The sequence below is a fragment of the Mytilus edulis genome, chromosome 1 (genome assembly GCF_963676685.1).
Source record: "Mytilus edulis chromosome 1, xbMytEdul2.2, whole genome shotgun sequence".
In the NCBI taxonomy this organism is placed as follows: domain Eukaryota; kingdom Metazoa; phylum Mollusca; class Bivalvia; order Mytilida; family Mytilidae; genus Mytilus; species Mytilus edulis.
The window spans coordinates 77,655,877-77,671,460 of record NC_092344.1 but is presented as its reverse complement, the minus strand read 5'-3'; the positions used below and the strand labels follow the sequence as shown (position 1 = coordinate 77,671,460).

The window sequence follows — 15,584 nt, the reverse complement described above, 5'->3', positions numbered from 1 at the left end:
ACGAAAGACGGATAATGATTCCGGAACTATGAATGATATTTTTTAAAGAAATGACGAAGCCGTGAAAATAGATGGAAATTGAAATGACTAGACAAAACTATATATCATAATTTGATTGTATTTCAATGTTTAGTGGACAGCTGCATTCTATTTATATCATAAAAAAAAATTGTATATCAATCACTGAGTTCCGGTTTCTTAAAATATCACGCAGTGAAGATCAAGTATGGCAGACACTGGAAAAGAAATTTTGAAATACAAGATAAAAAATTGGTCAAGTTTTTCATACAACTATTTACCAGAGTATGTGTCACACATATTTTTCATTGTGTTAATTTTGAAATTGATAGGAAAAGATTTGTGTAATTAGAAACACTAAATATGAGTAAATTATTTACCAAAATTACGCAACAGTACAATACTACAAATCTGCATATATACATGACCATCTGCAACCACAGGTATTTGGGGCATGGACCCCCCTTTTTTGGACCTCACTAAAAAAAAAATTGTTTGGTGTTTTTTTTATTTATTTTCAATTTTTTACAATGTATAAACATATATCAAGTCTCAACAATCCATTGCAATAATCGATTGCAATAACTTTTTACTATCCATATGAGCCCCAAGTGAAAAAAGAAGCTTCTTTTTTCACTTGGGGCTCGTATGAGCTTCTTTTTTCACTTGGGGCTCATATGGATAGTAAAAAAGTTATTGCAATCGACTAGCAATGGATTGTTGAGACTTGATATATGTTTATACATTGTAGAAAATTGAAAATAAATAAAAAAACACCAAACAATTTTTTTTTTAGAGAGGTCCAAAAAAGGGGGGTCCATGCCCCAAATACCTGTGCCTGCAACTGGACGATCTGATCCTACAAAAATCTGTTAGATGTAGAACTCAATTTATATTTTAATGCAATGGAAACTGGGTGTTATGTTCTTTCTGCTTCTGCCAGACAATGGCCACATTCAACAAACTGATTATACTGCCATGGTTTGGTGTGCATAAATAGAAAACCCCCCTCCCCTCAAAAATTTTGATATTTAATTCAGCTTTGTCATCGAGGCCTTAAGGACAAATGGTTGGACCTGGGACTATACACCTTATCGCTGGTCCCAGCTGACCAGAGAATCTGTGCCGCTTGAACTATTAACGTCATCATGGTCATACAACAATCACTTTTCCATAGTGGCTCAGATATTTTGTATTATGACAGCTAATTTGACAGAAACCTATATGATGTCCAGCATTTTTGTCCAGTAATGGTGAACAAATAGTGATAAGGTGTATTAATTACAGGCACTTGTCTCTGTTCCCATGCCAAGCGAGTGGTTAGAAAAATATGGGAAAATATGATGCTATATTGCATTATTTACTCAGAAAATTAAATTCTTATAATTGACAATCAGCACTGCTATCATTACAGAATTGTGATTACCTACGACTTCTGCATTCACAAAATGTTTTCAATAACTACATGTATCAAATCACAGAAGAGCCCACCCAACTTGTAAACAATGTTAAAAGTAAGGAAATTAAAATTTGAATTTCTTATAACATGTTTAAAGCACATGTTCATTTGTATATATATGTAAGCCGACAGAACATTGGCAAAGATTCCAATGTTTTGATTTTGAGTAATATGAGTATTTTTCATCATCTTCATCTGACATGATAAAAATATAAGGATTAGAGGTATTGTTGAGGATGTCGGGATGTAAACAACAACAGGCGATTGCATGTATGGCCTTCACCTATAGAACATCAATCCTGTATGTTTTTGGAATGACAATGCTACAAAGATTTGGTTGCTTGTACATGTCGTACATGTATATGAATAAATATACATTGTAATGTCTTAAAATAGCAACAATCAACATTCAATCTATTTAGGAGTGGATCATAAAATTGAGAATGAAAATGGGGAATGTGTCATAGAGACAACAACCCGACCAAATAAAAAACAACAACAGAGGGTCACCAACAGGTCTTCAATGTAGCGAGAAATTCCCGCACCCGGAGGCGTCCTTCAGCTGGCCCCTAAACAAATATATACTAGTCCAGTGATAATGAACGCCATACTAATTTCCAAATTGTACACAAGAAACTAAAATTAAAATAATACAAGACTAACAAAGGCCAGAGGCTCCTCACTTGGGACAGGCGCAAAAATGCGGCGGGGTTAAACATGTTTGTGAGATCTCAACCCTCCCCCTATACCTCTAACCAATGTAGAAAAGTAAACGCATAACAATACGTACATTAAAATTCAGTTCAAGAGAAGTCCGAGTCTGATGTCAGAAGATGTAATCAAAGAAAATAAACAAAATGACAATAATACATAAATAACAACAGACTACTAGCAGTTAACTGACATGCCAGCTCCAGACTTCAATTAAACTGACTGAAAGATTATGATTTCATCATATGAACATCAGGCACAATCCTTCCCGTTAGGGGTTTAGTATCATATCATCATAACATATATGAGAAGAACATAACCCGTGTCATGCCAACAACTGTTTTTAGAATAAATGTGTTTAGTTCCGATGCAAAGACCTTATCAGTGACTCAATATTAACGCCAAAATATGCAATCTTTAATGACTTGACAACAGTATCGTAATTATATCCCTTCTTAATAAGTCTATTCAAAGGTTTTGTAAGTTTCTGAGGTGAATACTGACATCTTTGTGCTTTATAAAGAATATTTCCATAAAAAATTGGATGTGAAATACCTGAACATATTAGAAGTCTGCATGTTGAGCTATATTTACGAATGATGTCTTTATACCGATGATAAAATTTAGTAAATGTTTTGACTAGTTCGTGATATCGAAAACCCTGGTGTAATAATTTTTCAGTAATCAGTTTGTTAAAAAAACCTGATACAGTTACTAAATTAAAATTATATAAATGTCTAAGAATATAACTTACACATGCTAATTAATATATAGTTCTATTAGATTTTAAATAGAAATACGCAGTATTGCGCTATACATTAATTAGCTTCATCAGGCTTGTGCATCTATCAAGGTGAAATCAGATGCATGACAAAAAATATTTTTGTAGCTTAAAGTACACATAGTTGGAGTAAAAGTTGAACACATTTATTGATGTTCTATGTAAAAAAAAGCTAAATATATTTTTGTATATATATATATGAATTTATATAAATTGAAGGAATTGTTTTGATTTGTTTTTTTGAATCTTTTCTCATCTCTATATATGAATAAATATATATACTTTATTAACATAACTATTCCAATGTGATAACATATCCTTCCATTCCAGGAAGTACAGTAAAATAGTTGGGGTATGCTTAGCCTGACAATGACACCCAACAGCACAAACAAAAGTAAAAAAAATGTATTAGGAATGCACTACTGGTGCTTTTTAACTTGTTTAAACAAAATATTTGATGTCTACATAGTGATGACCTTCACTGAGTTACAATTATTGGTAGACAAAGTGGTGTGCTGATAATTTAAGTGAATCATTATCTCAATTACATGCAGTTAAATGGTAACCTTTGGAACCATAAAAATTATATAGTATTCTATTTCTTGTAGAAATATTTACCTTGATAAGCCAACAGACCAGTCGTCTAGGTGGTCATCAGATTCTAATCATCCACCACAGGTCAGTGATTACTCACATTGTCACTTGAATGATATTACTAGTACATTTATATGGGATTTGTGATATGTGATTTGTTCTAAAAAAAAACCAACATCAATATTTTGAAGACAAGCATGATATGAAGGGACATGATATTTTAATTGTCCATGAAAATTTACTTTTTATGAAAAGTTAGGACATCTATATATGACACTCACAGACAATTTATATCAAACATTCAATTAAAGCAATGCTGTCCATGTATGCAAAAGAAATTCAAGAAAAGAAGAAAATATGACAGTTTTAAACAATGGTCATTGATGGTATCCTGAAACAACTCTTGATCAAATAACACCAATGTTCCCTTCATTTTTTAATAAAAAATATATGTTTTAGAAATTTTAAAATTTGCTCCTTTAATTGTCATGATTGTTATGTTATAATGCATTTGAGTTAATTTTCTTATATTTTTTTATTTCAGTTCCTAATATTAAAATTAGATAAACCAAGCATTGTACAGACAATAACATTTGGGAAATATGAAAAGACACATGTATGTAATTTAAAGAAGTTTAAGATATTTGGTGGAATATCAGAAAGTCATATGCTCCAGTTACTAGAAAGGTTAGTACATTCTGTGATGTTGAAGGATTTGTGCTGAATACATTTTGTACTAGAATAGACAATGATAGACAGATTAGACATTTGATTACAGGTAATTCACAAGTCAGAAGTTTACTCAAGAACTTATTAATTAATGCTCCATACTACTACTCTATACTATGATAAGCCAACAGACCAGTAATAAAAAAGGGGGGATGTTCTGAAGGGAGAAACAAGAAAAGAAAATGCAATACTGCATAATAAACAGAAAGACAAAACTCAATCAAATCTTAGTTTAATTTTGAAAGGCATAATTGAAAGTACATACTTTTTTTGTAATATCGAACAGTTTTCATGGTTTCTGGTCATGTTAGGAAAATCCAAATGCTAATCCAATCTGTAACTTGTTCCGTCATTTTTTTTTACCATCAGAGGGAATCCTTAAAAGTTTGTTCATGTTGTTGGCAGGAGATTAAAATTGACAAATTGCAAAGAGAAATTCCTTTCAGCTACTAAATATGGATGAGAATGAGGTTAAAGGGATAATTCGCGATTTTTCACTTTTCATCTTATTATGTTCATAATACCATAAAAAACATATTCACCAAGTTTTATTTCGATATGAAAAGTAATAAAGGAGAAAATTGGGAATAATGAATTTTATTTTATCAAACTTCCTGACTTATGTGACGTAGTTTAAGTCTTTGAGCATGCCGGGAGTGAAATTAATCTCATTTAAGTCTTGTTCGTTAACCATCTAATAACGCTATTTAAAGCGCATCGACGACTTTTGGTGTAGCTATTAACCAACGAAAAGTAAGTGATAGCCATGTAACTTTTTAAATTAGATTGTAGGATTCATGTGTGGATTTTTTTATACGAATTCTAGTAATTAAAGTAAATAATACAATAGAACATTTTTATGATTTTTTTTCTTCAAATACTTTAAACAAACATATGAAACTGACACGATCGATAGTGTATAAAAAAATACATGTTTGTATTCTGAACTTTTTTGCTTCATTCCAGAAAACATTTTCACTTGCTTGTACTGTGGAAATTAAATGTGTATTAATTTGTGACACTTAGTGAATGTTGAATGCGTAGTTAAACTCAAGGTAATTAAAAGATTAGCATTATGTAATTCTAATCTTTTGATCTTCATTCAGTGACACCTAGGCGTCACGGTTCAGCATTTCAGGTGTGAACAACATTTCGTATGAATGATATATGGGAGTCAGTTATAGTTATAGACACAGAAATGAAAGAAAAAGAATTAAAATGAATTTACGGGAGAAATAAGGTCGCACAATAACTGGATAGCTGTTGTATATTTTTATGTATTTTGCATAAGCTCACTTTTAAATGAATTATGACTTCTGATTAGTTTTGTAACGATAAAATACTGAATTATTTTAATTGAATAAATTTATAAATAAAAATAGCCTTCTAAACACGAGTGTATGAACTAAAAATTGTACTTTTTTTTAAATTAAAATCGGCAACCTTTAATATTTCAAACAGATTGCAATTATATAATTTAGTCCATCCAAAGCGATCTTTATTTACCTATTTAGGAATTAATGTTCTCATCAAAATATTTTAAATCTCACAACGCATGAATACTTCAGCTATTTGAAAAAAAATATGTTTTAAAAAATTGACAGGAAATTTAAGGATCCTCTTGGAATGGAATCGAAAAATTACGAATAGAAATTCTTTTCAAGTGTGAAAAACGTCAACCAAATTTATTCATAATCGGGAGCGTCCTTATTAAAATAGTCTTCTTCTAACAACGAATAATACTTTAGCTATTTGACCAACGATGTTTAAAAAAATAGACAACGAATTTAATGTCATCTTAATTTCCCTATTTTTGAATGTAATTATAAGTCTGTTCAACTGGCAAGAATACCCCTAAAGCGGGGAAGCAGTTTATTCTTTAAATTGCTGTCATTGAATATCAAGAAAGAAAATAAATCCCGAAATCAATTTGAAACTTTAATACTCAAAAGTTTTCCTAGAAAATATTCACATTCCTTGGGGTTTATTAGTGTACGTCCAGTTGCATATGTTTTACATGAATGTCGGAACAATTGTGATGATGTCGAATTTCTTCCTTTATTGGAGAACGATCTAATTGATATATAAATTTGTGATTTTACTATGTTCATAACTTCGATGAACCGAAGCAAGTTATTATATCGACCTGTATTTAAATCAAATTGGTCATCTTCTTCTTCTTTTGGTATACAATAGTCTATCTAATTCGATGATTACATACTGTTGGCATACGTGGACTAGTCTATTTACAAAACTGTTACCCCAATTTACACAAAATGTATGTTTCTTTCTTATGTTCAATGTATACATGTATATATTTTAAATTGCGATATAGCTCCGTAACTTTCTACCCAGGCATAGAAATGAATCGTCGACAAGTGCGTACATTTTTTTTAAATCAATATTTCTGGTATGTTCCAATCTGTCCTTTACATGTTTACTATTGACAACGAGTATATATTAAATTTTCCCAAATTAAACCTTGGAAAAAAAATGTAAATAGATTTTTATTTTATCAAATCTTTTTTTTTTTTTGTATTATTTATATTTTTATAAATAATATTCTTTACACCAGTAATGTTATTTATAAACAAGCGTATGAGTTTAATAATGATTAGTATATTATATCACTTTCGGACACGCAAGACAGAGATGTATATTATAATTTATACACCTGATAGTTCAAAATGGAGAGTTATAAGTTATCGGCTGTGTACACTGATCAATACCTACAGAAGTGAAACGATGCATGAACTTGCAAGCCCGACAGGAAATCGCTTGAATACCTGGACATGTCACCTCACACCCCTCACAATACCTTTGGGAGTAATATCTTTAGTCGTGCTGGTGATCAGATGATGGAAGATCCGAATTTATTTGAATAAAATTTATTACTTTAAAGAATTATAAACGAATTAGATTTACGCAAAAACAGTTTTCACGGAACACTTATTTATGATTTAAACTTTGACTTTTTAACTAATTCCAATATTAACAGTTTAAAAATAACAGACTATGGTTATTTAAAAAAATAAGAACATGTTCTGTATCAAGTTAGTTTGTCAGATAAAACAACCGTACGATTGACAAGATATCGACACGCAATTACGACTACATCGGTTACTATAGTTTTGGTCCTTTGTGGTTTATAGACATATCTTGATTTTTAATCGGGGAAGACGACAAAATGGCAGAACGCAGAGAATTGATACTCTAAATTTAAAATCGATGGTGATCTCTTATCTAGCGGAATAAAACTTTAATATCTATAAATTTGAGCATTTCTATATAGAATGGACATAATATCAATTTTTGATTTTTTTGCGAAGTTTCCCTTTAATCCTGTGGAAGTTTCCAAATACACTCAGTCATGTCAGTCGCACATTATACATATAAATAAGACAAGATTTATACACATAGGATATGTTTTTTCTAATTAGACTGCAATCTGATTGATTCCAATCCTGGAGGATATCAGAAAATGAATGATAAAGTCTCTGTTGTTATGGTAACAGTTGACACAAACAGATTGCTATAGAAGTAACTAGGGTTTGCCAAGTCTCACTATTCACTTGTACTGTGTGGATGAGAAGTAGAAACACCAAACATACATACAAATACCCTAGTTTTGTGAAGAAAAGAGCTTTTTAAATTATCATACACTTGCTAAATACTGGTTCTATGTATTAAAGTAAGATGTATATATTAACACACATATCATGAATAGTCATCCATTTATAGTTTTATACAATGTATAGCATCAATAAATATATAAATTTTTAGTATTTATCTGTTCTGATCTTCAAAACAATATCTATATCGGAATTTTTAACATTTTGAATCATTTTTGTTTTTCTGTGCACCTGTCATCAAATAGAAATTAAAAAGATGAAATGAAAAATTCAATTGTCTCACCAAAAACCATATTTTTGCTTATTTATACCATGTATACCATTTAGTGGGAATTAATGAATTATCAAATGATATATATTATACATTGTTGTACTTATAAATGTTTACATGATCAGTTTCATTTTTTACAGTGGATTAAAGAATGACCATATACCAGAATCCTTTCCAATAAAACATGAAATAGATGGAAATCACTTTCCATGTAAATACCTCAAAATAGGTAAGATAGAAAAGATTTTATGAGTATTAGAAGGTTTTAAGAAACTGCAAGTTGACTGATTCCAATCCTGGAGGGAATCAGACAGTAAATGTCTCTGTTGTCATGATAACAGTTGACACACACAGCTTGCTATATAAAGTAATTATGGTGTGACAGGTCTTGCTACATACAAGTACAGTGTAGATGAGAAGTATAAGTACCATACATTTATTTTACAAACTTTTGTTTTGGAATGATTTAATATACCTTTTACTGCATTTTCCTTTAGGTTTCAATCACTGAAATATGAAGTGTTCAGGCATAAGAATTGCTTAAACGTAATATGAAATATTGATTGGAAAATACTTTTGCACATGAACATGATGAAGATGTGGTTTCATTGTTAATAAGGTTTATGCTATCTGTACAGATTAATATACTGGCCAAACAGTTAATAATGCACACCACAAGTTAGTAGTGTAGACATTTTTCTTGTTGACTTTATTTTGATAAAACTGGTCCTGGAGAAAAAAAATCTATATTCAAATTGTCAGCTTTCACTTTGGTGAGCATAAATACATTTTTACAAACTGCAAGTTGACTGATTCCAATCCTGGAGGGAATCAGACAGTAAATGTCTCTGTTGTCATGGTAACAGTTGACACACACAGCTTGCTATATAAAGTAATTATGGTGTGACAGGTCTTGCTACATACAAGTACAGTGTAGATGAGAAGTATAAGCACCATACATTTATTTTCCAAACTTCTGTTTTGTGATTATTTACTAGACTGTTTATGGCTAATATATAGGTCATTAACTATTGGTTCATACTTAATAAGGCTTTAGTGGGCATGTGGAAGATTTAAAGAACTATGTTCCAAATATTTTTAATAGAATTAAGTTAAGAAAAAGTCTTATGCTAATCAGAAGTGCAGATCTTAAAACACCATTTGCTATTTGCAACGATTCAATTATTATATTGACCAAACCTGTAAATTATGGATACCACAAGTTCTAAGTGTAGAAGTTTTCCTTGTTTACATCATTTTGACAATAATGGTCATGTAGAAAAAAAAAGTTAAAAGATTCAAAACGTTTTTATATGAGCGCAATTTTTTTTTTATACGATCGCATTTTTTTATCATTGTATGATGTTGTGTCGTCTGTTTTGCGTCATCCGAAGATACGTTTGGTTTCCGGACAAAAACTTGAGTTTAAGGGAATGAATCTGAAAAGGAAGGTTGGGATTTATTTTGGGGTTGATGGTCCCAACTGTTTTGGAAATAGGGGCCAAAAAGGGGCCTATAACACGATTTTTTTTATACTTTCAGAATAATAACTTGTGTATAAGCATTTCAATTGCTCTGAAATTGTACCACAATGTGTAATACCACAAGTAGAATGTTGGGATTCATTTTGGGGGTTATGGTCCATTTTTGTAGTTTCTGGACAATAACTTGTGTGTAAGTGTATGGATCTCTCTGACATTATACCACAAGGTTCCTTAAATCACAAAAGGAAGGATAAGATTGAGTTTAGGGGTACTGCCCATTTTATGAAGGAATTAGGGCCCCAAAAAGGGCCAAAAACAAGCATTTTCTTGTTTCCAGACAAAAACTTGTGTTTAAGTGTATGTATCTCTCTGAAATTGTATTACAAAGTTACATTCTACTAAGGAGGGTATATAGAGTGTGGTGGTAAACAAAAACTTTGGGGGTTACAATTTGTTTTAAGTGGTTCAAAAAAAAAATTTCAAATTTTTTTCAAATCTCAAATTTTTGAAAAGTTTCAAGAAGAAATCTTTAATTGCACAGTATTGCACAATAGATTTGTAAGATCTTGACATTTATTTTGTGTCAGAAACCTACACTATGTCAAAAATTTGATCACAATCCAAATTCAGGCTGTATCAAGCTTGAATATTGTGTCCAAATTTGCCCAAACTGTTCAGGGTTCAACCTCTGTGGTCGTATTAGGCTATGCTAGCGAAGCATTTTATTATTTCATCCTTACAAATTGCAAGTTGACTGATTCCAATCCTGGAGGGAATCAGACAGTAAATGTCTCTGTTGTCATGGTAACAGTTGACACACACAGCTTGCTATATAAAGTAATTATGATGTGACAGGTCTTGCTACATACAAGTACAGTGTAGATGAGAAGTATAAGTACCATACATTTATTTGACAAACTTTCGTTTTGGGACTATTTACTAGACTGTTTATGGCAAATATATAAGTCATTTTTAAACTATTGTTTCATTGTTAATGAGGCTTTAGTGAGCATGTGGAAGCTTTAAGGAACTATGTTTCAAACTTTTAGAATAAAGTTAAGAATAAGTCATATAATAATAAGAATTGCAGATCTTGCACCTGTCCCAAGTGAGGAGCCTCTGGCCTTTGTTAGTCTTGTATTATTTTAACTTTTAGTTTCTTGTGTACAATTTTGGAGTTTAGTATGGCGTTCATTATCACTGAACTAGTATATATTTGTTTAGGGGCCAGCTGAAGGACGCCTCCTGGTGCGGGAATTTCTTGTTGCATTGAAGACCTGTTGGTGACCTTCTGTTGTTGTCTGCTCTATGGTCGGGTTGTTGTCTCTTTGGCACATTCCCCATTTCCATTCTCAATTTTACTTAAAACAAGATTTTTTTTCTGCAACAGTTATTATATTGGCGAAACCTGTTAATTATGGACAATACAAGTTCTAAGTGTATAAATTTTCGTCGTGGACAATATTTGACAAAAATAATTCTGGAGAATTTTTTTTTTCAAAATTCAAAACTGTCAGCTTTTTTTATTTCAAGAGCATAAACTCATTCTTACAAACTGCAAGTTGACTGATTCCAATCCTGGAGGGAATCAGACAGTGAATGTCTCTGTTGTCATGGTAACAGTTGACACACACAACTTGCTATATAAAGTAATTATGGTGTGACAGGTCTTGCTACATACTAGTACAGTGTAGATGAGAAGTATAAGCACCATACATTTATTTGACAAACTTCAGTTTTGTGATTATTTCCTTGACCTTTTCACTGAAGATTTATACTAAGTGAATAGCATGATAAAAAAGGATGTAGATGTACATCATTTCTAATTTTAATTGTATTGTGGTTTTCATGTAGGGGTTTGACCACTTTTTAAGGGGATTTTCATCTAAATGAAATATGAATTGTGCAGACATAAAAATTGCTTGACCAAAATTTAAAATTTTGATTGGAAAATTCAATATGTGACCCTTCTTTTGCACAATTTTATGTTGTTTAATTGTTAATAAGGTTAAAGTAAGCATATGGGGGCTTTACAAAATTATTTTCCAAAAATTTAAGAATAAATGTAAAAAAAATAGTGTATTATGATTATTAATATTGCAGGTCTTAAAATAAGATTGTCTATCTGCAACAAATTCTATAATTGCCAAAAAACGTAAATTAAAGGTTTAAAATGTTGAAATAACCTTGTTTCTGACTGTTTTGAGAAATATTGTCATTGAGAATTTGACACAAGTTTCTAAATCCAAAACTATCTGCTTTTTCATAAAACAAGCATAAATACATTTTTACAAACTGCAAGTTGACTGATTCCAATCCTGGAGGGAATCAGACAGTAAATGTCTCTGTTGTCATGGTAACAGTTGACACACACAACTTGCTATATAAAGTAATTATGGTGTGACAGGTCTTGCTACATACTAGTACAGTGTAGATGAGAAGTATAAGCACCATACATTTATTTTACAAACTTCTGTTTTGTGATTATTTCCTTGACCTTTTCACTGAAGATTTATACTAAGTGAATAGCATGATAAAAAAGGATGTAGATGTACATCATTTCTAATTTTAATTGTATTGTGGTTTTCATGTAGGGGTTTGACCACTTTTAAAGGGGATTTTCATCTAAATGAAATATGAATTGTGCAGACATAAAAATTGCTTGACCAAAATTTAAAATTTTGATTGGAAAATTCAATATGTGACCCTTCTTTTGCACAATTTTATGTTGTTTAATTGTTAAAAAGGTTAAAGTAAGCATATGGGGGCTTTACAAAATTATTTTCCAAAAATTTAAGAATAAATGTAAAAAAAATAGTGTATTATGATTATTAATATTGCAGGTCTTAAAATAAGATTGTCTATCTGCAACAAATTCTATAATTGCCAAAAAACGTAAATTAAAGGTTTAAAATGTTGAAATAACCTTGTTTCTGACTGTTTTGAGAAATATTGTCATTGAGAATTTGACACAAGTTTCTAAATCCAAAACTATCTGCTTTTTCATAAAACAAGCATAAATACATTTTTACAAACTGCAAGTTGACTGATTCCAATCCTGGAGGGAATCAGACAGTAAATGTCTCTGTTGTCATGGTAACAGTTGACACACACAACTTGCTATATAAAGTAATCATGGTGTGACAGGTCTTGCTACATACTAGTACAGTGTAGATGAGAAGTATAAGTACCATACAGTTATTTTACAAACTTCTGTTTTGGTATTATTTACTGAATCCTTAATGGCAAATTTGTAGGTCATAAAATGAAGAAAAAAAGATGTTATTTTTTTGGTGGATTGTCTTTATGTTTTTTAATATTACTTATAAGGTACTTTTCAATGAAATATGACCTGTACTGAAATATCAGTTGTTTGAACAGAATATAAAATATTGTTTAGGCAATACATAGGCACAGTTGTTTGCTTTAGTTAGTATATGAGAGCTTTGAAGCACTATGCTCCTCATCTTTTAGAATAAATTTAGATTGTGATAATCAGAATTGTTGATCTAAAAACAACATTTACTGTCTGCAACAATTATAATATCGACACCACACCAGTAAATTATGGACACCACAAGTTCTAAGTAATAAGTAAGTATAGAAATTTTCCATGTTTACATTATTTTGATAAAAGTAGTCATGTAGACAAAAAAGTTAAAAACTTTAGAACTTTTTTATTTCATGAGCATTAATACATTCTAACAAAATGCAAGTTGACTGGTTCCAATCCTGGAGGGAATCAGACAGTAAATGTCTCTGTTGTCATGGTAACAGTTGACACACACAACATGCTATATAAAGTAATTATGGTGTGACAGGTCTTGCTACATACAAGTACAGTGTAGATGAGAAGTATAAGCACCATACATTTATTCGACAAACTTTTGTGTTGGGATTATGTACTTATCAGTTGTACTACACACTCATTGATTTTATTAAACTTAAACGGTGTTAAACAGAACTTTTATCACATAAATATACCTTTTATTTTTTATTCATTTGGTTGGAGAGACTTTTATGAACTTAAAATTGAGAATGGAAATGGGGAATGTGCCAAAGAGACAACAACCCGACCATAGAAAAAAACAACAGCAGAAGGTCACCAACAGGTCTTCAATGTAGCGAGAAATTCCCGCACCTGGGAAACACTTTAGTGAATTATGTTTACTTTTACTGTTTATAGAGTTTTATATTTTTCAGTTCCAATTCAGTCGTGGGACTTAGTTTTAATTTCTGTATTTTCATATTTTCAGTTCCAATTCAGTCGTGGGGACCTAGTTTTAATTTCTGTATTTTCATATTTTTCAGTTCCAATTCAGTCGTGGGGACCTAGTTTTAATTTCAGTATTTGGTATGTAGAACTACAAGGAATCTCAGACTGGCATATTGTAAAACCAACAATGCATTGGTACAATAATGTAAGTTACAACAATGAAGTAGTATATGACCTAATTATTACTTGATATCTGAATCATTCAAGGTTTATCACTACCTTTTAGATACACAAAATGTAGTACATTGATCATAACTTTCTATATGTCCTATCTATGAAAATTTCCAGAAATTTATCAATGAAGTAGATGCTAAGATATTCAAGTAAAAATGATGTTGTTGTCAAGAAAAGTACAAAAAACTTTTGAAAGGAGCAGGATTCAATTTCACAAATATACTTACGACTAAATCATATGTAAAGCTCAATCACATCAAACGAATGGATAACAGCTGTCATATTTCTGACTTGGTACAGGCATTTTCATATGTAGAAAATGTCTGATTGAACCTGGATTTATAGCGCTAAACCTCTCACTTGTATGACAGTCACATAAAATCCATTATACTGACCACAATGTGTGAACAAAGCAAACAGACATAAAAGGTAAACATGTCAAAAATAAGGGTACAGCAGTCATCGTTGTTATAGTCTAAATCACCATTAAAACAAACGAATATGTAACAAAGAAACACAAAAAGACAGAATTGTAGTTAAATCAACCACATGCTTTATACAATGCAATATTCAATTTAATTCCCACTGATAAATTAAAGTAATCTTTTCCATTCAATGCATACCAACGCTTTGATTTTATGGTCAATTAACTTATATGATTACTTTTACTTTCAGTTTAGAGAAAGAGAAGCTATACGATTGTGTTTAAAACACTTTAGACAGAGACAGTATTTAGAGGCTTATGAAGCTTTAGAAAAGAAAACAAAAATAGTATTAGAACATCCTATATTGACAGAACTACATACAAAACTGGTAAAATATTATATAGTATTAAAGCATCCAATAATGACAGAATTACATACAAAACTGGTAAAATATAAAATATTATCAGAACATCCAATATTGACAGAATTACATACAAAACTGGTAAAATATAAAATAGTATTAGAACATCCAATATTGACAGAATTACATACAAAACTGGTAAATAATAAATAGTATTAGAACATCCAATATTGACAGAATTACATACAAAACTGGTAAAATATAAAATAGTATTAGAACATCCAATATTGACAGAATTACATACAAAACTGGTAAAATATTAAATAGTATTAGAACATCCAATATTGACAGAGTTACATACAAAACTGGTAATATAGGAAAAAGTATTTTAATATCCAATATTGACAGAGTTACCCACAAAACTGGTAAAATATTAAATAGTATTAGAACATCCAATATTGACAGAACTACATACAAAACTGGTAATATATAAAAAATAGTATTAGCACATCCAATATTGACAGTGTTACATACAAAACTGGTAAAATATAAAATAGTATTAGAACATCCAATATTGACAGAACTACATACAAAACTGGTAATATATAAAAAATAGTATTAGCACATCCAATATTGACAGTGTTACATTCAAAACTGGTAAATAATAAA

The 15,584-nt window shown here is 30.6% G+C and overlaps 1 protein-coding gene across 2 annotated transcripts in view; it reads left to right on the top strand.

Annotated features, from left to right (window-relative positions):
• LOC139490707 (muskelin-like) overlaps positions 1–15,584 on the top strand; it is a 35,218-nt gene continuing 19,634 nt past the window's right edge. Inside the window, exons 1-6 of one of the 2 annotated variants that reach the window (XM_071277648.1) lie at positions 1–303; positions 3,578–3,647; positions 4,108–4,250; positions 8,336–8,424; positions 13,991–14,100; positions 14,805–14,942. In XM_071277648.1, the coding sequence (XP_071133749.1) occupies positions 227–303; positions 3,578–3,647; positions 4,108–4,250; positions 8,336–8,424; positions 13,991–14,100; positions 14,805–14,942 (627 nt within the window). In that variant the 5' untranslated portion in view covers positions 1–226. The remainder of the gene's footprint in view (positions 304–3,577; positions 3,648–4,107; positions 4,251–8,335; positions 8,425–13,990; positions 14,101–14,804; positions 14,943–15,584) is intronic. The other variant, XM_071277640.1, reaches the window with a different exon arrangement.